General features: G+C 33.3%; 1 protein-coding gene across 2 annotated transcripts in view; it reads right to left on the reverse strand.

Annotated features, from left to right (window-relative positions):
* The window catches only part of WDR19 (WD repeat domain 19), a 78,142-nt gene that overhangs the window by 38,474 nt on the left and 13,885 nt on the right, over positions 1-25,783 (reverse strand). For both annotated transcript variants that reach the window (XM_074229617.1, XM_074229616.1), the window contains exons 6-20: positions 25,500-25,615; positions 22,857-22,937; positions 21,100-21,212; positions 19,883-20,056; positions 17,358-17,428; positions 16,053-16,225; positions 15,850-15,964; positions 15,004-15,110; positions 13,167-13,289; positions 11,261-11,410; positions 5,887-6,034; positions 5,500-5,704; positions 4,056-4,215; positions 2,618-2,728; positions 1,247-1,356 (exon numbers count right to left, since the gene is read on the reverse strand). In XM_074229617.1, the coding sequence (XP_074085718.1) occupies positions 1,247-1,356; positions 2,618-2,728; positions 4,056-4,215; positions 5,500-5,704; positions 5,887-6,034; positions 11,261-11,410; positions 13,167-13,289; positions 15,004-15,110; positions 15,850-15,964; positions 16,053-16,225; positions 17,358-17,428; positions 19,883-20,056; positions 21,100-21,212; positions 22,857-22,937; positions 25,500-25,615 (1,957 nt within the window). The remainder of the gene's footprint in view (positions 1-1,246; positions 1,357-2,617; positions 2,729-4,055; positions 4,216-5,499; positions 5,705-5,886; positions 6,035-11,260; positions 11,411-13,166; positions 13,290-15,003; positions 15,111-15,849; positions 15,965-16,052; positions 16,226-17,357; positions 17,429-19,882; positions 20,057-21,099; positions 21,213-22,856; positions 22,938-25,499; positions 25,616-25,783) is intronic.

Below are 25,783 nucleotides of genomic sequence, written 5' to 3' on the forward strand. Positions count from 1 at the left end.
CCCTTTAACCTTTCCAGTCTTTTTATACACAACTTCCCTTCATGTACTCTACAATCTAGCCACAATGACTTGCCTAAAATGCTCGTTCTCCTCATCTACGCCTTCACTGAATCTCTTCAAGATTCAGTTCAAATTCCATTTTCTGCAAAAAGACCTTTCCCATGTTGCCCTGCTCACTTTGTCTCTTTGTTCCTTTCCTTTGAAGTGACCTTACACTTAAAATGTATATATCATGTATGTATAAATATTTGAATGTGTTCTTCTCTATGAAAATGTGAGATTTTGAGGCTAGGATCTTGTTTTTTACTTTTTTTATATATATCTTCATTGATTAATAAAGTGTCTATTATCAGTGAGTGATGTAAGATTGGATATCAGATAGAAATTAGGGTTGGATATATGGTCATGGGAATCATCTGTAAGGAGATGATAATTGAACTCATGGAAGGTCCTCAGATCATCAAATGAGATGCTATAGGGAGGGAAGGAGAAGTAAAGATAGAAGGTATGGGAGTAAGAAGAGAGTAGTGAAGTCAGTGAATATAGGTGGCTTTCTTAAGAAGTTTAGCTAAGAAAAGAAGGAAAGGTATAGGATGATTGCTGATTAGAGATGGTCAAGTTTTTTAAGGTTGGAGGAGACATGGGTAGGTTTATAAGGCAGTGGGAAGAAGCCAGTGGATAGAAAAATTAAAGATTGGTGAGAGAGCAGAAAGGATAGAGGGGCAATCTTCTGGAGAATACAGAGAGATTGGGGCAGGTAGGTGGCACAGCGGATAGAGCACTGGCCCTGGAGTCAGGAGTACCTGAGTTCAAATCCAGTCTCAGACACTTAATAATTACCTAGTTGTGTGGCCTTGGGCAAGCCACTTAATCTCATTGCCTTAAAAAAAAAACGAAAAAAGAAAGAAAGAAAAAAAGAAAGAAAGAAAGAATACAGAGAGATTGAAAATAAGAGGCTGCATATTCAGAGAAAAAGAGGTTGGCAAATTAAAGGGTCACCTATTCTTGTCAGATAGAGGTAAAAGACAAGATTTTGCATGGCTTATTCACCTTGGGATCATACACAGTAATTTTAAATTCAAGGTTGTTGAAAATGGAATACAACTTAAATACAATTTATGTCAATACTTTTACTGAATATCTAGAAATAAATTATTTAGGATTATTTAAAAATAGTTCTTTAGAAAATAATATTTTATACTACTTTTAGTAATTTTTAAAAGGACATATAAAATAGATAACATACATGAATTCAAGCTGAATAGCATACTCCTTTGATATGAATGGGATTTGTTCTGGGGCCAGACGTTTAGCGAGCTGAAGTGCATTGTCCCAGTGTTGCAAATCTTGTCTCATCTGTTATCAAAAGAAATGCCTTAAATTTGACATAGAAAAAATTCACATGCAAAATTCAAATTTAATAGTCAAAGGCTATTTAATAAAATAGTATCTACAAAATTGGATTAAAAAACCAATATTTAGTGAGATACCCACAGTTAAACCATGTGATAACACATGGTTTTTTACCTGAAGATATACAGATTTTAAATCCTGCATCTTATTCAAGATTAAAGAGACACTCTCATTCTAAATCACTCTTAAGAATTTTGATGTTAATTTAGAGGGAGCACGGTGGAGTAGAAAGAATATTTGATTTGGAGTCAGGGGACAGAATATTGTAACTAGGAGGAAGTTTCTTCATCTATAAAATGAAGGGGTTGGGACTTCTAAGATCCAAATAAGCCTTTTCACCCTATAAATGGATTCTTTTTTTCCAGTCCAAGATAATGCTATTATTGTGTACTTTTGGGCAGGGAAGAAATTACTCATGTGCACTGAAACTGACCCAGTTGCAAAAATAGACATATTCCTACATTAGTGAGTTCTAGTTTTAATTTTGAAGTTCTGAGGAACCTTCACACATCTCAAAGGATGCTGTATAACAAGGAATTCCCTGTAAAAAAATGAATCTGACCTCAAATTAGTTTGATATTTCAATGAATTTTTGATCTTATTGTTATGGGTATTTCCTATATCAGTACAAATTGTTATACTTTTATACATTATTTTTGAGCTCACACATTTAAAAATATTTATAATATACATGTACTAAGATATGCATATTTTTTATAAAATAAAATTAATCTCAAGAAAGGTAAAGTGTATAGGGATGGTAATCTGTGTCAGTGAAAGAAATCACCATCATATATACAGATATATATTCATAAATCATATTTTATATCCATGTATAAATAGATTATTTAGGAAGGTAGGGAGGGAAATGAAGCTTCAAATAAATAGAATATTGACATACCACATATATGGTCAGTATAATTTTACATTTTTTAAGCCTTCTTTCCACATACATCACATTAGATATAATCCTGTTTAAGATTTATAGGGGAAATGAGCCAGAGCTATATAAGGATGAGAAGTCATGAAGGGGTTACACATGCCTCAGTTGGAGAAAATGGTCAGAGAGATGACATCAGATTCACCAAAGTAATATCAAAATATTAGCTAAACGTTAATTTTTTCCTAAGATTTTAAAACCATAAATTATTTTAAATAAAAAGAAATAAACTTAATATAAGAATTTAGGCAGCTAAATAGATACCTCCAGTGCAGCAGAAGGACAGATAGATGACAAATAAAGATCCTGAGCCAGACTGAAATCATTTGAAAACATGGCAAGATGTCCTGCTAAAAGGTTATGATCTTCTATTCCCTGAAAACAGAATTATTTTCAAATTAAAAATATTACATGGATTTAATTTATTAAGAGACTAGGCTGAAATGGTTGTGGTGGGTCTAGCAATTCATGTACATAGAAATTAGGGAAGCCTTGGGCCAAGAGATAAGATTTACATTTTCTAGAAAATATTTAGATATGAAGAATGAGTTAGAGCATGACAAACTTGATGTGTTAAACACTTAATCTTCATTTGCTGCTAATTTAACTTTAAAATTGAGACCGTCTTGATATTTTGGGGAAAATATGATCTCAACCTCTAGTACTAAATTACTTGCTGACACTAATACAATTCTGTGATGGTCAACTCATTATTACTTTATTCTCCTGGAGTCTTGCCCAGGTAATTAGCTTCAGTTTACCTTAGCCAAAATCCCTAACGAAACTGATTGAGCTTCATATCAGACAGCTTTAAGTTAACTAAAATTATTTAGGGTAATTGTGACTTGAGTCATCACATGACTTCCCTGGCAAGTTTCCAAGTGGCTCTTCAAATAATGTCTGTTTTGTTATCAATGTCATAGACTCATAAATATTTATGATCTATGAAAGTTCTTAAAGGTCATTGAGTATGTTTACTTGGCAGGAATGCTCTCTCTCTCTCTCTCTCTCTCTCTCTCTCTCTCTCTCTCTCTATATATATATATATATATATATATATATATATATATATATATAAAATCACCCCTAAAGAATGTCAAGGCTTTCAAAAACATTACTAGTGAGGAATTCACTACTTCATGATATTAGCCACTTCATTTTTGGACAGTTCAATTTGTTAGCAAATGCATTCTTTTATTGAGTTCAAATTTCCATTCCCAGTTCCACACCCTAGAGTTATTTAGTCAACTAATAATCTTTCCATAAGAGATTAAAGTACTTGTAGTTATCACTTCTCTATATCTTTTCTTCCCTTCTTTAAATCTTCCTAGAACCTGGTTGTTCTCAGGACACATTCCAGTTTCTGTATAATTTAAAACATGGCACTTCTAAATACATAGCCAAATTTAGCAATACTTAAAACAGACTTCTGGATTTTTTTTGCTTTAAGAGCTCAAACATTTAAAAAATCTGGACAAATTAAATAATCCAAATATGGAAAAAGCACAATATTGTGACCAAATTTGAGAAACTGACTAAAAACAAATATCTTTTGGAGGAAAGAAAGAGAATGTTATTTTTTTTTTGCCATTCAAATAAATATACAATAGAAAAAGGAAATAACTATAACATAAGATAAGCATTTAAATAATTTTAGCAATTGAACTGAATTTTAAAACTATCTTTTCTTCAAAAAAATTACCTTTACTTGTTCTAGAGACATCACCATTCCAACATTTCCAATAGTACGGTAAACTCGGATTGCAAACTCCACCTCCATGTGATGTAGGCAGGCTCTGGCAAGTTCATTCCAGGTATCTTGATCATTAAGAATTTTGCACAATTCCCATGCATCAGAAAACCTATAAATCAAAATGTTTTAAAATTATGCCATAAATCAGAGGTTCTTAACCTGAGGTCCATGGACACTCAGTTGGTTTATGGACTTGAATGGGGAAAAAAATTATATCTTTATTTTTATTAACCTCTAACTGAAATTTAGCAAGTCCTTAAATTTTAAATGTAAAATTCACCAAACTATCAAAGGGAAACATGACACAAAAAAGGTTAAGACTGCTGCCAAATATGATACAAAAAAATGCCTTCTAAAGTATAGTATCTATTTTAAAAAAAAATTTTCATATATTTAAGGCAATTGGGTTTGAGTCACTTGCCAATGTCATACAGTCAGGCAATTATTAAGTGTCTGAGGCTGGATTTGAACTCGGGTCCTCCTGACTCCAGGGCCAGTGTTCTATCCACTGCATCACCTAGCTGTCCCTTTAGCATGTATTTTTTTCAAATTCTTCTTCATTTGTGATATTCTTTTGAAGCTTGCTCTGGCATCATAAACCATTTTAAAAAATATAATATCTCTTTGCATCTTCTTCAGATCCTTTCTTATGATTTTTTTTGAGAAAGATCTAGTGCTTTATGAGATAATCAAATGCAAAAATTATATTCATACCTTTAATAATACTTCAGAGACAAACAAGAATGGACATTCCTATACCATTCTGAGAAAATAAGCACTATGTCTAATTAATTATATTAATTTGTCACCTAATTAGACAGATAAATATATTTAGAAATTTTGTTGTTCCCTTGTTTCAGTTATATCTGATTCTTTGTGACCCCATTAGAGGTTTTCTTGGCAAAGATACTGAAGTGATTTTCCATTTACTTCTTCAGTTCATTTTGCAGATAAGTAACGTGAAGTATACAAAGTTAAGCAATCTGCCTAGGATAACACAGCTAGTAACTATCTGAGGCCAGTTCTGAACTCACGATGATGAGTCTTCTTGATGCCAGGCCTGGCACTCTACTCATATTGCCACCTAGCTGCCCAATATTTAGGAGTATATCATAACAAGAGTTAATGATATTGATCAAATTTCTTTATAGTGAAATTGAAGGATTGTTTAAATTTTTTATTGTGCTAGAATTTTGCCATATCAAAAACAATTATACCATATACCATGGTCACTGGATTGAGCTTGGATATTTATTTTATATAGCCATATTAAAATTTTTAAGTTGTTTTCTTGGAAATTATAACAACTAGAATGGGATCAGATCTAGACTATTGCAAAAACAAAACGTTCCAAAATTTTGTATGCGTATACATTATGTATTTAAAATCCTACCTTTTTAGCATTAAAGCCTGTGTCAGCATTTGTTTCAATTCACCAGGCTCAGGGTTTTTTAAACTGCCAAGGAAGTTATGGGTGTTAAGATAGATATTGTTGGTTTTTCCACTCTGTGTCTGACAAGTTAATTCTCCATTATATAATAGCAATGGTTTGTGAGAAAATGGAACTTTGGTACCACCTGCCAAAATTACCTTGGAACCTGTATTATACAAATATAATTTAAAAAAAGGTTATTTTCTTATATGTACTATTTTTAGAACACAGCTGACAAAACTGATATCAAATGCCAGCATAAATAACAGAAATAAAATATTTTTAAAAATTTAGTTGCATAAAGAAATCCTAATAATCAATAAAAATACAAAAAAGATAATTAAGTACCTTGTATAGTATCCTTATGAAAGACAAATGTATACACTTTGTCATCATCATAGGCAATAAATACACCTTTATCCAATGGCCAATTTTCCCAAAGAACACCTTTAATTGTTGGTGAGAAATTTGGAATTTCATAGGTGATATCATTAACCTAGAAAAAAAACTTTATTAAATTAGTCTGTAGACTCAAATCATTATCATTAGGCTTGGAAAAAGAGTTTTTACAACTCCATCCCAATACTGTTATACTAAAACCACATTCAACTTAAAACACCAGGAAAACAGAGGAAAAGTTTCTTTTCACATGCTTGACACCTCTGTCAAAGAGAAAAACCAATGATTCTAGGGAATTGGGGGGAACTGTACCATGAGATGTACACAAATGAAGCTTCATATTAAAGATTAATAACCCTAGGCCTGGAATGACAATTCTGTAACTAATAAAAGGCACGGCTAGGTAGTGCAGTGGATAGAGCACTGGCCCTGGAGTCAGGAGTACCTGAGTTCAAATCCAGCCTCAGACACTTAATAATTACATAGCTGTGTGGCCTTGGGCAAGCCACTTAACCCCATTGCCTTGCAAAAACTAAAAACTAAAATAAAAAAAAATAAAAAATGATGTGAAGTAATTTGCTTTAAATAAGCGTCAATAATATTTGTTTCAAAGACTGTTTAATAATGCATTCTAATAAATGAATGACTTTGCATGAACATGAGATTTAAAAAGCAAATTAATATAATCCCTTAGAATTCAGAAGAGAAAAGAACTCTTGACCATCCCAAATGTGTGTGTATGTGTGCAGAAACAGCTTCTTCCTCCATCCATCTCATTCCCCTGTGCGCTTTAAAACTTAATAAAATGTGAAGAAGCACACTAGGGGTTACTCTATTGATAGCAGAATTAATAATCCAATGAAATGGCCTTGTTGTCAATTAATGTTTACAACAGTGCAGAGGGGAGATGAATTCTTCCTTATCTAAGGCAGTGAGAAAGCTATCATTACACCCTGTTTCCTACCTGCACAATGGCAAGGAGACCAAATAAATACATATTTGAAAGAATACATAAAAGTAAATGGAATGATTGCATGCAGTTGTAGTCTGAAGAGTTACATATTCTCACATGTATTCAAGAAAAACTGTTTAAGTAGACCACACAGCACAAATATATGAATATAATATAATAAAATAAATTTAATGTGACATGTTGAATATATTATTTGTACTACATGGAAAATAAGCATAAATGGTAAGCATAAGTGACTATAGTTTAGTTCCATCAATCAGTTGAAAAAAGTAAGTCAATACAGAGCATGTACTGAATGGTCAGAAGATCTGGGTACTGAACTAGATTCTACCATTAACTCCCTGTTTGGCCTTAGACAACTCATTTCACTTTTTAAAATCTTCTTTCCTTATCTTTGAAAAGAGGATGTTTGCATCCATGAACTCCTAGGACCCTTCCAGCTCTTACATTTTATTACTCTTACTGGGGTCAGCTAGGAGGGGAAAAGGGAAAATGGGCAGATCATGAAACTGTTTGTTACCCTTATAAAGATATCTGGATCTACAATTGAGGCAATTAGACACTACTTCTCTGTCTGGGCTGCTTTCTTACCACATGCTTTGGGAGCCAGGATAAGTCTGAAGTGAATTGGGGAACAAGATCGGGAAGTAGCCTTGAGGAGGCAGTGGAGTACAGTGGACAAAACAATGGATTTGGAGTCAGAGGACCTGAGTTCAAATCCTAATTTACTCCAATTTACTACTTGGATTGCCCTCTTGGCTTTAGTGTCCTCATCTATAAAATGAGAAGATTGGATTTGCTGATTTCTAAGGTCTCTTCTAGTTCTAAATCTATCCTTTGATGCTTTTCTGTGTTTTAAATATTGTTCTCTCTTTTTGTGTGAAGGAAGATCAAGAGGGAGGCCACTTGGTCCTCTAACTACTGCTAACCCAGGAGGTTAGTAGAAGGAAACACAGTAGTAGTGATCTCTTCTTGAATAGTCCGTTCAGCAACAGAGGGGATTCAGAACCTGGGGCCCTTTTTCCTTCTCTCAACACTTGGATGACACAGATAAACCTCAAAGTAACTTCTGGGTTTTCCTGAGTTCCTCAAGAGGAAGCCACTGCAGTCTACTGATTACTCAATTGTCAGTGTGTAGAATATATTGGAATAGTGAGAAATATAAGATAGGGAGGCCAGGGAGGTTACTACGATAATTGTAATGGGAGGTGATGAGGTACTGAACTGGGGAGATAGCTGAGAAGAAATGAAGAGACAAGGGTCAATTGCAAGAGATGCTGCAGAAGTAAAACTGTTAAGATTTGGCAATTATTTGAATATGTGGAGTGAAGGAGGCAGAGAAGGCCAGGAAAATGCTGAGGATGTAAACTTGATAGATAGTGGAGATGGTGACGCCTCTGACAAAAATGGATAAGTTTGGAAGAGAGGAGGGATTGGGGAGGAGAGAGAGTTCAGTTTTGGATGTGTTGAGTTTAAGATGTCTCCCAGACATCAGTTTGAAATGTCTAACAGGCAATTGGTGATGTAGGACTAAAGTTTAGGAAACAGACAGGGGTTGGATAGCTAGATATGCGAGTCATTTGCATGAAGAGGATATTTTAACCCATGAGAATTGCTAAGTTTAAGGAGAATCAGCAGGTAGAGGAAAACGGCCTAGGGCAGAACCTATATTTATGGATATGGATGATTTGGCTAAGGAGATTAAAGTATGTTAAGTCAAGAAGAACCAGGAGGGAGGAATGCCACAAAAACCTAGAGAAGAGTTATCTAGGAAAAGAGAGGGCTCCCTAGTGTCCAGAGCAACAAACAGGTTGAGAATGATGAGGACTGAGAAAGGTCTACCAGATTTGGCAATTAAGAAAACAGTAGCAACTTTGGAAAGAACTGTTTCTGCTAAGTATCACTTAGGGTCAGAAGCCAGAATGCAAAGAGTTGAGGAAAGGAGAGGAGAGGTAGAAAAAGAGATAGTTGACAGCTTTTTCAAGCCTGAGAAATATACTAACTTGAGAGGATGGCTGGACCTTGTGAAGTTTTTTTTTTAAAAGGATGGGGAGTTTTGGGCATAATTAAGGTAGTAGGGGACAGCTAGGTGGTGCAGTGAATAGAGCACTGGCCCTGAGTCAGGAGGACCTGAGTTCAAATCCAACCTCAGACACTTAATTACCTAGCTATGTGAGCTTGGGCAAGTCACTTAACCCCATTGCCTTGCCAAAAAAATCCAAAAAAAAAAAAAAAAGGTAGTAGGGAAGGAACCTGTAGGTAAGAAGGAGCTGAAGGAGAGCCAGAAAAAGATGGAGAGACAGAGAAACAGAGATAAAGAGACAGAGAGTCAGGGAGGAGAGAGAATGACTGAGGATGAGTCTTTTAGAGAAGACAGGAATGGATGGAATCAAATTCACATGTAGAAGAGCTGGTCTTGGCAAAATGAAGGGCCACCTCTTTCAGAAACTAGGAGAAATAGGAGAGACATTTTGAGATGAATGGAATGGGAGAAAAATGAGTTCCTATTCGATGGCTTAAGAAGCAAGATCCTCAGTTGAAAGGGGATGATAGTCAGAACTATCTTCTACTTGGAGGAACTTTTGTGGGGAGTGAGACAGATAAACAAACTAAAGCTCAAAGATGCTAAATGAATTGCCCAAGTCCCATGGACAATAAATGATAGAGGAGGGACAGAAAAGTAGGCAAGAGAGGAGGTTGCTTAGTGTCCAGTGTGTGAAGGAGCACAAGGAATTCTTTTTGTAAATGTTCATATTTTTAATGTTAGGAAGTTCTCTTCTCTATGGCATATAGCAATTATTTTATGATAAATTAAGTCTTGTGTTACAGTGAAGCATCTGATGGACATTAAATATATAGGGTATAATTTGCAACCACAGGGAAGCACAATTTTCTTTTCCTGTCTTATTATTATTATTATTTTTTTTTTTAGGTTTTTGCAAGGCAAATGGGGCTAAGTAGCTTGTCCAAGGCCACACAGCTAGGTAATTATTAAATGTCTGAGACTGGATTTGAACCCAGGTACTCCTGACTCCAAGGCCAGTGCTTTATCCACTACGCCACCTAGCCACCCCTGTCTTTTTTTTTTAAAGGACAATTTTCAAACCTGGCTTTAAAGGTATAAATGCTTTATTTTGGCCCTGACTAGAACCCAAATGCATTCCAAGATATTTTTTCACTGTGCATTGTACTTGGGGCAATTCAAGAGACCTGATGTAAAGGCAGTTCTGGATGGTTTCTTTGGCTATCTAGAAGTGGCATGAAAGCACTCAATTCCTGAAGAACAAAAGAAAAATAACCAAAGAAGAGGAGAGCCCCAGGGACAGATGGGGATTGGGATCATTTTTACCTGAAGTAGCACAAGCAATGCTTCCTTCCACTTAAATCTTATTAAGTCTTTTTTTTTTCTCCTCACACACAATGTCTTATTCTGGGAGGGGGCGGGGTGTGTTATGGCAAATTCCCTGAGCTCTCTTTGTTGTAAAGCAGAATCAAACCTGGAGATTAAGGCATGTTAAATCAAGGAGAAGAGTCAGGAGGGAGGAATGCCACAAAAACCCAGAGAATACAGGGCTCCTTAGTCAAGCTTTGCCCAGTCAACAGAAAGTATAGAGATTGATTTGTGTCAGGAAGCAGGTTCATAATAACTTATTTAAGTACTTGAACATTCAAAATTAATGAAAAATCACATGTACTATATAATGTAATTACATTTACTTTAAAAACTTCAAGGACCTGTAATTTTTATCAGTGTGAACATGCCTACAACCCAACCATGGTTGAACAAATTTGTTATTTAGGGTAAAACTTATGCTGATGAGTGTAATTCACATACTGTAAGATTCTTTTTAAAACTCAAATTTTAAAAGACACTTAAAAGACCTTTACATGAATAAATACATGATTTAAAAATCTGGCTAATTATGAATATTCACCATAAAACTGTAATTGATAAATATTTAAACTACCATGTTCAAGGATCAATTCCTCACAATGAAAAAGACTCAACTATGAGACATATCCTCTTGTCTTCAAGAAATTTAAAATCCTAATGGGAAAATGAAACATATGAAAAATTAACTAATAATGACAGGCAGATAAAAATCTAATACAGAATAGTATTTATAAACAAATTTTTAAAGATCAAAAAAATCTATGAAAAATGATAAACCATGTTTTTTGAAATATGAAAATGTCACAAAATAAGGGAACATTATGATAGCTCAACTGCAAATATAACTTTTAAAATTCTAAAGCTTTTGCATTGTTTTAAAAGAAAATTAATTTATACATTCTTTTTTTCTTATTAAAATTGAAGAACTTAATGAAAAGCATGAAATTTTATCTTACAGGACAGTAGACAAATCCTTCACTTTTTTCATCAATGAAAACCAATTTGGTCCCATAAGGATCAGGAAATATTTTTTTCACACTAACAGGATGTCGATATTCATTCACATATTGCCAGTCTTCAATGAAGAAGTACCTTATAACGCCAGTCTAAAAAAAATTGCAGTCATGAAAATGTTATGAGATATTTTCTATTTTTAAAGCAAATGTTTCATATTTTTAAAGAAGTATTTAACTCAAAATGGAAGTTAGCCACTTATGATAAATATAAAAGGTAGATCACAATCTTGTGTTAACTGTGAATATATTTAATAATTCTGATATTTTTATTTATATTTTTGTCATTTTCACATTTTAAGTCCTCTACTTAGAGGAAACCTTAATTATTTGACATTTATTTCTATATCAATAAATTAAGGCATATACCTTAGGTACTAATTGGTAATTACATTTAGTAAGATTTTAAAATAGGAAAACAAGTAAAAAAATTTGGGGGATTATAAGAGAAAAACTATGGGATTATTATTAATAGTGATTTATTAGTAAACCAATCACTACTTTTGTTTTGAAAATTCAGCATAGCACCATCAATTTAAGTGATACTGTAATATAAGTAGGGGAAGAATACTAATGGAATTAGTGATAATTATTCAGCTAAATAGGAAATGACCAATCTTTCTGTTAGGATTATAACTTTTTTTAGTTTTTTTTTTTGCAAGGCAATGGGATTAAGTGGCTTGCCCTAGCTGCCCTGATTATAACTTTTTTTTTACTTAAAATTCTGAGAATCAAATAAAGCTAAAAATGTGAATGAGCTTTGAAAAAAAGTTAAAGGTACTTTAGATACCTTAAAAATTATGACTGCATGGCTCACAATGTTCTTCATTCAAAAAAGTATGATGACTACTACCAAAAATGGCCCAGTGAACACTTTCTCAATATGCAGTAAGAAATTGAAAAAAAGGAAAGATACCAATTAGGAAAAAAATCTTGTAAGGGGAAAATGGTCAAAACATTTTTCCTACCATCTTCCATAGAAAGGAATCCCTTTGACTTAATAATGAACCTTATTGGGGCAGCTAGTTGGTGCAGTGGATAGAGCAACTGGTCTGCAGTCAGGAGTACCCGAGTTCAAATGTGACCTCAGACATTTTTTTTTTTAGGTTTTTGCAAGGCAAATGGGGTTAAGTAGCTTGCCCAAGGCCACACAGCTAGGTAATTATTAAGTGTCTGAGACCGTATTTGAACCCGGGTACTCCTGACTCCAGAGCCGGTGCTTTATCCACTGCGCCACCTAGCTGCCCTGACCTCAGACATTTAATAATTACCTAGCTGTGTGGCCTTGGGGAAGCTAATTAACCCCATTTGCCTTGCAAAAACCTAAATAATGAACCTTATTTCTTTTGTATTTATGGCATTTTAACATTTTTTCCCCTTATCTTTTTGAGTATTATCTTTTCTAGTCTTTTTGAATAATTAAAAACAATGAATTTTATTGTTTTAATTATATTTAATTTGATGTCCTGAAACACCAAATGTCAAAGAATATTTGATCCCTATAGACCTTCTTAAATTAAGATCAATATGCCTTAAATACAAAGTAATCTTTTTTACATTTTGTTTTCAGTTTTTATTTTTAGCTGTTTAGTGAAGTTTATATCAATTTCAGAGATGCAAGGATTATGTTTTCATGCCAAAAAGAAACTACAAAAAACAAGCAAGAATGTTTAAACTTGTAAACAACCTTCTCTCCATGTATTTGACTTTAAGTTCATAAGTTCAAGGTCAAAAAGTCAAGGAGCCAAAAGCTACCACATGATCAGAATATAACAAAATACTTCAATTAATTAGAATTAGAAATTTTTCATGTTTTACAACCAAAAGAAATGAAAACAAAAACACATACATCTGTACCATAAATCAGGAACTCTCCAGTTAAAGCATGGCATAAAATTCGGCATCTGTCATCTACCTCTGGAAAAAGCCGAGTCTCACGTTCTTCTTCAGCATCCAAAATTTCACTTTCTATCTAAAATATAAATAGTAGTCATTTATGATGTTATCAGTTGGCAGGGTAGGCATTTCAATTTTTTTCTTCTGTCTCAACCACAGTCACTTAGCTAACAGTTGTCTAAAGAGATCGATAAGGATGAACAAGGAAATTGCTAACTAAATTAGATTCCAACAAGACAAGTATAGAAGATAGAATCAAAGATAAGTAATAGTGGATGAATATAAAAGCATGGAACAGTTCTGTAAGAACAGGATCTAAAGCTGTAGCTGAAAATAAGCAAAGCTAATTAGGTCATATAAATTTTCTTAAAAGCCATGCTGTGGAAAAAAAGGAAGAAAGGAGAGAACCATTATTTTTGACTGGTGGGATGAAGTTAACTGAAGACTTGAGAAAAGGCAGATATGCTCATTTCTTATTTTGACTCTATTTCCTTTGCAAAGAGGAAGAACCATCGGACACAACAAAATTGGTTAAGTAGCTTCAATCCAAAATAAGTACAGTGAACGTTAGAAAGATCTGACTACCCTTCATATGCTTAAGTCATCTGACCCAGATGAACCAATTAATTAATCGAATGATCAGGCAGCAAGTTATATTCCTATTATATGCCAAATATTATGTTAAATACCAGGAATAAAAGACTAAAATGAAAATATTCCCTGCCCTCAAGAAGTTTACAACTTTATGGGGAAGATAATCCATAAACTGCTGTTAAATTGTTTTTCAGTTGTGACTGATTTTGTATGACCTCAGTTGGGGTTTTCTTGGCAAAGATACAGGAGCGATTTGCCATTTCCTTCTCTAACTCATTTTACAGCTGAGGAATTGAGGTAAAAAGGATTAAATGACTTGTCCAGAATTACACAGTTAGTAAGTGTCCAAGGCCAGATTTGAACTCCCAATCCCAGTCCTGGCACTCTATTCAATGTGCCCAGCTAGCTACCCTACATCCATATGTATGCACACATTTTAAACTCACAGTTTAAAACTGTACAAAGACTTCTGGGACCTTCAGTGTGTGTGTGTGTGTGTGTGTGTGTGTGTGTGTGTGTGTGTGTGTGTGTGTGTGTATTTGCTTATACATATACATAAATTTATACATACACATATGCAAAATATGAAGTAATTTTTGGTAAGAGGCACTAAGAACCTGGGCAAAGGAGGTTATGCCTAAATTGAACTTTGAAGGAAACAAGGGATTATACATGTAGAGGTGAGGAAGGAATGATTTCCAGGTTTGGGAACAAAGGCACAGAAAAAGGAGATGGAGTGAATCGTAGCAAGAAGCTGGTTTGACTGGTCCAGAGTAAGTCTGGAAATAATATATGATCATGTTGAAGGCCTTTAAATGACCAAAGGAGAGAAGTCTGTATTTTTCATGATAGGACATAGACTGTCTTGCCCTCAACCAGGCTGGGGCAGCTCATAGTCTTACAGAATGTTGGGGTCAGCTCTGACTGTATGTGCTCCTGGCTCTAGGGTCAGTCTTCATCCTTTTAGACTGGGCCACATCTTGTATTTTATACTGGTGGTAAGGGAGTTTATTATGTATTCTTAGGCAAGACACATCCCTTGTTTAGCAGTTTTTACTTATATTAAGTTTAGAGGAATGTTCCGCTAAGGCCCTTTCTTGCTCTAAAAGTATCCTTTACTATTAGGTCTAAGTCTACTCATCTCTTATCTACTTAGCACAACTCCACAGGCTTTAGATTAGTAAAATAAAACTCACCATATGTAATTGTATTTTGCCTTCAAAAAGTACAGCAGCATAGTCAGAATGAAGGCACATACTAGCTACTGTTCCCAGATATTCAACATCTTTCAATTTTTTCACAACTGCAGAAAATAAGAAAGCATTAAAATATTGTTGATATATTTCATACAAGTTTTCCAAAAAAAATTCAAGCTACTTAATTAATGAATTGATATTTATATTAAGACTAATTATCAACATTTCAAAATTCTACCAAACCTTGAAATTTTCTACTAGTTTTTTTCAGGAAATTTTAGCTGCTATGTGAATTTGTAGAGATGATGTTCATGGAAGTTCACACATATGATCCAAACATAAAACAAATCATCATATGTTAACCCTGGGAATGGCTTAGTGAAAACTTAATGCTATTTTCTACTTGAGTAGAATGATACTCTACTATGATCTATGACTGATTGATAACATATAGTCTCCTGTGGTGAAGTGTGTGAATGAAGAGAATGCCATTTTTTTTCCTGATGTCAATTCCTAATATTTAAAGAAAAAAAATTCAAGAGTATTGAAGCAAAGAACAAAGCTGTCTCAGGAAATATGAAAATTAGGTTTATGATGTTCAAAATTTTTCAAGCTAAGGAACAGTGTTCATGACAGTTTATGTGGATAAAGCTAAAAAAAGAGATAAGGAACTTCCTCCAGGTTGTCTCATATACTTATGGATAAACTGCCTATCAAGCTCAATCCTTTCATCTTTCATCATCTTTCAACTTCTGATGCTCACTATACAATGCTTTATTAGGTAATATCAATAATTTTATCAGAGGTGATAAAGAATTAAATGAACAAAACCAGATTTAACCATACCGTCTTCTCCAAGTGCATAAAACCAGGCTCGATTGTTCATTCCCACAGCCAGATGATAAAGACCTATAGCTAAGAAGTTGGGTTCCACTTCAACAGAAACTGTAATGGGTAGCTCCTAGAAGAAAGATAGTCACTGTGCATAAGTTACTATAATTATTATGGGTTTGTTTATAAATAAAATTAAAATAACATATGTGTCATACTCCTTCAACAGGGTTGGCTACTGTCACTTCAAGGAGAGAGGTGAGATATGCAATCCGTGTGCTGCAGTTGTCCCCAAGAACAGGAAGTTTGGTCAGGAAAACATGGAGTGAGCCTCTTTGAGTAGACACTGCCAACAATTGGCCATCATCAGTCCAAGATAGACTACCCAACCCTGAAATGATTTTTTTCAAAAGTAAACTATAATTAAATAATGAACAAAAAGTCCTACAAATTATAGTTATTTCAGAATTTCAGAAGGGAAAAAGTAAATTTAAAAGCATTTTCTTCAATATTCTGAATAATATTTTTTTTACTTAGCCCATGATTGTTATTTTCAGAATAGAAACGGTACCAGTTAGTGTCATATGAATATAATGAATGATTCAATATCTAACTAAAGTGGATTTTTTGCATTTGAAAACACAGGTCACAGAACACATAGATTTAGAGTTGGAAGAGACTTTTGAGTTCAAACTCCATATTATATGGACGACAAATTGAGAAGGATACAAACAAATTCAGCACTCTATCCCCTATTTCTTGACTGACAAATGAACTGTAATAAAATCCATGATAAATATTTTAAATATGTGAACTCCTTCAGTTCAATTTAAGTAGCACACTAATTGACTAATACAAATTACTACAAGCAATGAAAATTCAAATAATAATAATAATAATAATAATAATAATAATAATAATAATAATAATAATAATAACAACAACAACACAAATTCAAAATAAAAATAAGTAATGTGAATTCGGCAACTAGTGAAAGGTAAAAATCTATTATATCTCAAGCTTCCTGTAGTAAATAGAAATCTTTTAGGGGTGGCTAGGTGGCGCAGTGGATAAAGCACCGGCCCTGGAGTCAGGAGTACCTCGGTTCAAATCCGGTCTCAGACACTTAATAATTACCTAGCTGTGCGGCCTTGGGCAAGTCACTTAACCCCATTTGCCTCGCAAAAACCTAAAAAAAAAAATACACTAATTTATGAAGCACATTCCAACCCTTCTGTTTACTCTGGAAGACTGAGGGTAAGATATTTTATTTTGTTTTGTTTTTTAGGTTTTTGCGAGGCAAATGGGGTTAAGTGGCTTGCCCAAGGCCGCACAGCTGGGTAATTATTAAGTGTCTGAGACCGGATTTGAACCCAGGTACTCCTGACTCCAGGGCCAGTGCTTTATCCACTGCGTCACCTAGCCGCCCCAGTAAATAGAAATATTAAAATAATAATAAACACTATAACATCTGTTAAGTAAATGCATTCAGGGTTAATCTGTTTCAGAAATTCATAGAATACCTTTATTTTCATCATCCAGGTTTATTATAGCATACATTTCTTTTAATTCTGAGAGGTCGTGGATTTTAATACTAAAAAACAAAATACAAATGATTAATTTTATCTAATTATCTAATATTTTAAAATGGAAAACTTCCAAATATAGCTTGATTTATGTAAACAAATGAAGTCACTAAAATACAAAAAATACTATTACCATCATATTTCCATATATAGATTCAGTCTAAGTAAACATTGCTAGATTTGGCATGACAAATTAACTATGGACAATGACAGGAGGTGAGACTTTTGAAATAGCAACCCTAAGTTCTATGGGATAATCTTAGTAAACCATTTCTTTAGATCAAATTCTTTTGACTCATAATCTCAATGAACTTTAAAATTCATTCTTTAAAATGACTTTGTCACTAACACTATCACTATTACCAAGACTCATATAATTAAGTTCTATCTCCTAAAAAAAAATAATAAATTACTTAGATGTTAATTTATTTATTATTAAAATATTGGATTTATTTAATTCTTCCCTGGTAATAAGCTAACATTTTGGAATGTGTGTTAACTTCATTTCATGCATTAAATAGGATTATAGTGTTATTAAATTTAATATACTTATAAAAATGTACTCAATATAAAGGTAAAATGTACTGATTTTTATTCCATAGCCACACAATCATGACCATTATATACATTAATAATTGATCTATCAGAATTGATAACCAGAAGGTAAGAGGCAAGCAACTTTTCCCCAGTGTGACAATTATAGGCTATGCCTCTATATCCAACCACCTACCTTACACATGTAACTGAAGAAACAATTATCATTTTACTGGAAATATAGCTTTAAAAATGTGTCATTGACAGCTGATAGTTACACATTTCATGGGCAAATTAAAGACAAGATTTTAAAGAACTTAAAAATGCCATGATTCTATGATTTTATTACATCAACATATAAGTATACTAGGTATTGTTAATTCCAATAATTCTCAAAGAGATTTTAACACACAATTCAGTGTAAAAACCTAACAAAATATATTTTAGGTTAATATTCAGCATTTTCATTACTATAGAGCATTATTAAAAAGGTGTGCTGTTAAACTGTAATTCAAATGCTTATACCTTGGAATTTCTGTTTCAAAAATTCTGATAACCAAAGATAAAACACAGCAAATTAAATGAGTAAATGAAAGTTTAAGGGATTTTCCAGTCACAAAATAAGTAAAATGTATGGTAAGAATTTTTAAGAAAGTGGCAATAATAATAACTCAAATATAGCACCTGATTAGGGAAATGATTGAAAAAAGAGAGTATATGAATGTAATGGAATATTATTGCCTAATGAGAAATGACAAAAGGGATGATTTCAGAGAAAGCCGGGAAGACTTGTATAAATTAATGTGGAAAGAAGCACACCCAGAAGAACAATATATATATAATAACAAAATGTTGCAAAGAAAAGATTTAAGATCTCTAATCAATGTAATGATCAATAACTCCTGAAAATTGATGACTGAAGACATGCTGCCTACCTCCTGAGAGATTGTGCATATTTATTTTGTTTTTCTTTATTCTTTTTTTGCTCCAGTTTGGGTGGGGGATGTGAGAGGTTGAGGTGGGAAGTAATAGATTTACTGCCCCCCCCCCAAAAAAGAAAGGAAGGTGGGCCAAACAAAATGCAGACAAGCAAGCCAGCTTTGAAACTTACATGTTTAATTTAATGTGTATTTGCAAGAAAAAGCATGATATATATGATAAAATTATGGGTTTCATGTATAGTCCTCTTTCAGTTTTATTTTGCAAAGTGAGATGTTCATTTTATTTGGTGTTTGTTGAATTCAGAATTTAAAATTTTTTTAAAAAGAGCAAATAGAGGAGTAATAGTTCAAATAAAGTCCTTAACTCTAACACCAGAGTGTAATGGTAATGGTAAAAGCAACCATTCTTAAGTGCTAGAGTTAATTTAATATAATCAGATGTTCCTTTCACTAAGCTTTTTCTTCCATGTTCTATATTTGCTATGACATTATTTTTGTTCCAGTTATTCAAATCTTAATTTGAGTAATTATTTACTCTTTCTTTAAGTCAGTAAATGGGCAATTTAGATGGAAAGTTTTGGCAGAAAAAAAAAAATCAAATGAACTAATTTTTTTCCTATCACAGAAATGATATACCAGAGCTATGAAAGGTGGTGGTGAGGAAGAGATCTGGAATATGAAGTTAGGGCATCACTGACAAGTACTTAGATTATACCTGGATAAAATAGATGCCTATATCTATCTCTCTTCACTATATGCCATCCTAATTTCTAATTTAAGATCAATTCTACAGAATAATTTTCTTGTTCCTTGGATACAGAGCACTAAAAAAAGGAAGATGAAGAAACAGGCAGACTTCATCTATTACAAATGCATCTTGTAACAATTTCAAACAGATACTTGTTCATGCTAGATTAAAAAAAATTCTTGCTTATTCCTTGTTGTTTTCTAGAGATTTTTACCTAGAGATTAAAGTATATAACTTACCAATTGTCTCCACACGTGGCAGCTTTGTTAAGGGACTGTGATATTGCAATACTACTTAAATTGTCCTTGTGGTTCCGAGCCTGAAAGATCTCTTGACCAATTTCTCGAATATGAGTTGAAATGACCACAAAAATTCCACGAGAGAAACCAATCATTATATAGCCATCTCCATACCTGTAAGCAACATAAACAGCAATATAAGTAAAAGATAGTGGGTCAATTTGGCAAATTAAAAGCAACTTTAGCTAAATTTTTTGATGGTATGGAGACTAACATTATCATTAGTAAACTAGTAAATGCCTTTTAAATAGAAAATTAAAGAATCAATCAATCAAAAGCATTCATTAACAACCTACCATGTGTAGGTACTATGGTAGGTGTTAGGGATATCCAGACAAAATAAAACAGTTCCTACATTCAATGATCTTGTCCTTGAATGGAGAACAACAACATATACACCTAAAAAGCATATACACAATTTATACAAAGCAATGTGGTAGAGAACAGCTGGGGAGGAATCAAGAAACGCTTCATGCAGAAGGTCAAACTTGAGCTTTGAAGGAAACTGGGGATTCTCCAGAGGAGAAGAGATGAAGACTTGCAGTGTATGAGGAAGACTAAGAAGGCTGGTGTGGCTGAAGTTTAGAGTATGGGAAAGAGAGTTAAGTATAAGAAGGCCAGAAAGATTCATTTTAGCTAATTTTATGAAAGTATTAGAAGCCAAAAAAATGAGTTTCATTTTGTGCCAAAAGCAATAGTAGTTACTGGAGTTTGTTGAATAGGAGAGTGTCATGGTCAGAGTCAGAGCTATTTTTTGTTTTTTTTAGTTTTTGCAAGGCAATGGGGTTAAGTGGCTTGCCCAAGGCCACACAGCTAGGTAATTATTAAGTGTCTGAGGCTGGATTTGAACTCAGGTACTCCTGACTCCAAGGCCAGTGCTCTATCCACTACACCACCTAGCCGCCCCAGTCAGAGCTATTCTTAAGGAAAATCATTTAGTAGCTGCATGGAAGATAGAGTCAAGAGAGATTTGAAAATAATTTTTTAAATGCAGACTTTCCCAAACTACTTAAAATATTGTAAAATCTTGAAATATTAATCTTATAGATGAACATATGTATGAAAATGAATGAAAATATATAAATGAAAATGAAATGCTATAATTAATTTAGAAAAAGACATGGAATTTTCTTTTTTTTTAAAATTTTTGTACTTACCAACTGTAACAAACAATGCTGCCATAGCGCTGTTGAAATTCTAGATCAATTGGGCTATCTGGATCATTCAGATTGAAAAGAAATAAAGTTTTCTTGCCAACCACCACACTTATCTACAAAACAGGGTGAAACAGAAGGCACATTGCTTCATGAAAAAGATGAAATGTTATTTATGCAGTAGAATCTAGTATCCACCAGCATCTGATTGTAAAACATCACTCAGAAGGGACGCTGATTCCTAAAGGCTAAGCCAGAAGCTCTGATAGATCCTGCCAGGCTGAAAAGGCACTGATAAGGACCCCAGTGATGGGCCATTTAGTTCATCAGCTGTCCACTGCCCAGCCTAGCTAAAGACAGAGAAACTCATCACCAAGTTAACTTTATGATGACATATTTTTTCAGTTATGGCAATTTGTAGACTGTCTAACCAAGCCTTTGTAGAATTGTAGCTAGCAAGATCTATACTGATAAAATTTTCTGTCTGAAGAATGTAAATAGGAATATGATTTCAGTGGGCTAATCTCTTCAATTAGTCACATAAGGTATTAAGTAAAATTAGTGCAAAATATATTTTGGAAATTGGAAAGACTTTCATTATATCCAAGATACTTTATTGTACATACCAAAGTCAACCTTCTGGAATGTTTTTTTAAATGAATGATGCCACTAATGAATTGTGTATTTAGAATATCTTATGTGACTTAAGAGAATTACATTCACAAATAATGGTTCTTCCATCTCCAGAAACAAGCAGAATTTTTATTCAGACTATAGCTATAGAATTAGAACAGGTCAGATTAGAAAGCTCACACTAAGGGGCCACAAGGTGGTGCAGTAGATAGAGCACTGACTCTGAAGTCAGGAGGATCTAAATTCAAATCTAACATCAAATACTTACTAGCTGTATGACTCTGAGCAAGTCACTTAACCCCTATTGCCTTCCCACCAAAACTCAAAATGAAAGTTCATACTAAAACAGAATGGCCTTAAATGAGGTGGCCTGGTTTATTAGTAGTTGTTCAGAAGATGCCATTTATTTTAATTACAGTTTAGTTATAGCTTGTTGTACTATAGAAAATCTCTTCTGGAATTTGTGTACTTTGTAGGAAGTATTGCTAACAGGTTCTTGATTGACACCTCAGATACTTCTTGAATGCCTGGGTTTTATTTTTATGGATTTTGTATCCTACTATGTTGAAGCTATTAATTGTCTTAATTAGTTTATTTTTCTTAATTTCCTGGAGTTTAAAGCTTTTTGCAAGGCAAATGGGGTTAAGTGGCTTGCCCAAGGCCACACAGCCAGGTAATTATTAAGTGTCTGAGGTCGGATTTGAATCCAGGTACTCCTGACTCCAAGGCTCATGCTTTATCCACTGTGCCACCTAGCTGCCCCAAGTTTTATCATATCTTAAATAAAGATAATTTTGTTTCCTTTTTTGCTGATGTTTTGCCTTTAATTTCCTCTGGTTCCTACTATCACTAACAATTCAGGAACTATTAAATGATAGAGAAGAAAGCACAAACTTGATTTATACTGTATTAAGTAAGTTTTTATTATTTCTCCATTGCAAATAATAATAGATAGATTAATAAAGATATTTAGATATCTTCCTTTTTATCACATTAAAAAGGCCCTTCCATATTCATCATTTTAGGGGTTTTATAAAAGCATTTTTTAGCACAATTGAGTGATATATTTTTAAATTCTATAGAAACATCAAGATAATTTGAACATAAATTTGATTTTGAATTCTTACTGTGCTTTCAGAAGTAGAGTTTCTGTCATCAGTCTTCATTATTGAAAACTGCATATCACTAGGTTCGGATCGAACTGGAGTCTACAAAATAAAAATAAAAACTGGTGATTAGATCTAACATAAATTTATTTTATTTTTGGATATGAACATGATTACTTCTGCTCTGGCCCCATCAACTTGATTACTATCCTACCTCTGATGTCAATAATTCTTAACTCCAGGATATTACATATTTTGTATTTTGTGCTTAGATACTTTTTAAAGTTTATTTCTGACACTCTATTTCTGCTTTCAAGATTAGGCTCAATTCACTTTTTCAATGACTTGAAGATATACCAGGCATACTCATCTAATTTGTAACTGATGCAAAACTAAAGGGCTAATTAATACCCTGAATGAAAGAATCTAGATTTAAAAATCTCAATAAGCAAGAAAAATAGGCTATAAGCAATTAGCTATAATTTAATGGGAACAAATGTAAAATATTGTGTTTAAGATTTTTAAAAATTACTTGCACCAATTCATATGGAAAATACTTGGGGCTTTCAGAGGAATATTAACTCAAAAGTTTGCAACAGATACCAAAGAGCTAAAGTTAGAGTGCATCAAAAAAATATGTTCAGATAAAGAGAAATGATAATCTCTGTGTATTCTTCAAAGGTAAGACTACATTTGGAGTATTATGTTCAGTTCTGGGTGGCACAGTTTAAAAGGAAAAGGTGACAAAAGGACAGTTAGCAAAATATTGAGGAGCACATAATTCTAATATCTGGGATGCTGAGAACAGACCTATTTTTCATTTTTGTATGGAACACCCAGTGCCAAGCACACACATTGCGGGTACTCAATAAATGCTTTCTGAACTGAAAATTTCTCACTAGATTTCATGGATAAGATGGAGAGACAGTATAATAAGGTGAATTATAACCGTCTGAATGATCCAGCCCAAAGAATAATGTTTAATTTCAATCTTCAGGGAGGGCTCTAATGAGGGCCACAGAACTCTATTCTTGGGCTTGTTCTGTTAAAAATATTTATTGAATAACTTGCCTGAAAATATAGATACATGGCAGCTTATCAAATAAGAAAGGAAGTTAGGATAGATAGCTAACTTTTGGAAGAGTTAGGTTTGGTCAAACTAGTTCCACCACTAGGAATGTCCTTAAGGTGGACATAGATCAATTAATCAACACTTTTGGGGTTACATATCCACCTAGCTCTATTATTATTTAACTCATATTCATTTTTCCCACAAAAATATCATGAGAAAGTTTGCCTTGATATTTCTAAGGAACTTCTCTGATCATAATATCAAAACTGAAATTTTAAGACTGGCAGGATGGGCTCTTAATTAACTCAAGTTACTATCTAGTGATGCCTGTTTAACTTTTATGTATTGAAAAAGTCTTTAAATAATCCATTCTAGTATTTTTCTAGAAATAGATGTTACCCTTATTGGTTTGTAACTTATGGAATTCTTTTTTTTAAAAAAAATTATGACACTCTCTGTACTCTAGTGTCTGAGTGACTTTCCATGATTAGTTAAATTTTATGAACAATATTTCGATAATCATATCTATGAATTCTTTCAGTACTTTCAGGTACAATTCATCTGGACCAGGAGAAATGAATTCATTTAAAATAGCTAAATGTTCTCTTAATATTTCCTTGTCTTTCAGTCTGCTTGTTGATTAAATTGTTCCAAGGAAAAAGAGTTAGTATTAGAGTTTGGAAGATATGGAGATAAATGATACTTATGACATATTCTCAGTATATATGACACTGGGAAAATCACAACTTTTTCTCTCTCAAGAATTTATTTGCTTATTTTTTTTTTTTATATTTTGAGGTTCAAATTGTCTCCCTCCCTCTAGCATCTTCCCTCTCACTGATAAGGCAAGCAATATGATATAAATTATGCATGATTAGTATTACAAAACATATTTCTACACTAGCCATGTTGCCAAAAAAAAAAAGCAAGAAAATAAAGAAAATGAAAAAGTCTTCTCTGGTATATACTCAAATTCATCAGTCCTCTCTCTGGAGGTTGAGATATTTTTCATCATGGGTCATTTGGGATTATCTTAGATCACTTTAAATAGCTAAGTCTTTCACAGCTGATTGTATAGTATTGTATTATATATTGTATAGTATTGCTGACACTGGGTACAGTGTTCTGATTTTGTTCACTTCACTTCATATAGCACTTACCTGCTCTAGGTAATTCTAAGTAGCAGAGAAGATAGATACCTGTATCAATAAAGGGAATCTCCTCATCTGGGAATTCTTTGTATCAATGAAATTACAGGACCCGCTTCTATTGTTCTGGCTAAAGTAAATCCCAAAATTTTTTGCAAGGAATTCTTACTACATATTATCCCTCAAAGAATCCAATGAAGGTAATTCTTTTCAAATGCTGCTGAGCTGAAGTAAGAAAGGAACAACATTTGAATAAGTATAGTACCCCAAATCCCATTCTATTAAAATATTTTAAAGTATTTTCAATATAAATATAATAACATAAATTTAATATTCATATTCTGCTACAAAACTGAACAGCTTTGGTTCATAGGAAAAATGTAACATTTTTTATTTTTTGGTTATATGGACTAAGTTTCTGAAGATGGGAAAAATTTGCATTACCTGTCTTATAGTATCACCTTCTTGATTACTAACTGTTATGATTTTATCTTCACTTCCCAATGCCAAAAGATTTTCTGAACTCCAACAACCACATGTAATTCGTTTAGTGTGTTTACCTGAAAAACAAATAGTAAGTATGGACAATTTTTTCTTTCAATGAAACACAACAAAAATCCTTAATGGCAATGAAATTTAAAAGCCTGAGCAGAACACTGAAACTTATACTATCAGAGAAGAAATTAAGACTATCTTATGAAACTGGTGGGTTGTCATTCTTGTAGTAG

The sequence above is a fragment of the Macrotis lagotis genome, chromosome 3, assembly GCF_037893015.1.
Source record: "Macrotis lagotis isolate mMagLag1 chromosome 3, bilby.v1.9.chrom.fasta, whole genome shotgun sequence".
Classification (NCBI taxonomy): Eukaryota; Metazoa; Chordata; class Mammalia; order Peramelemorphia; family Peramelidae; genus Macrotis; species Macrotis lagotis.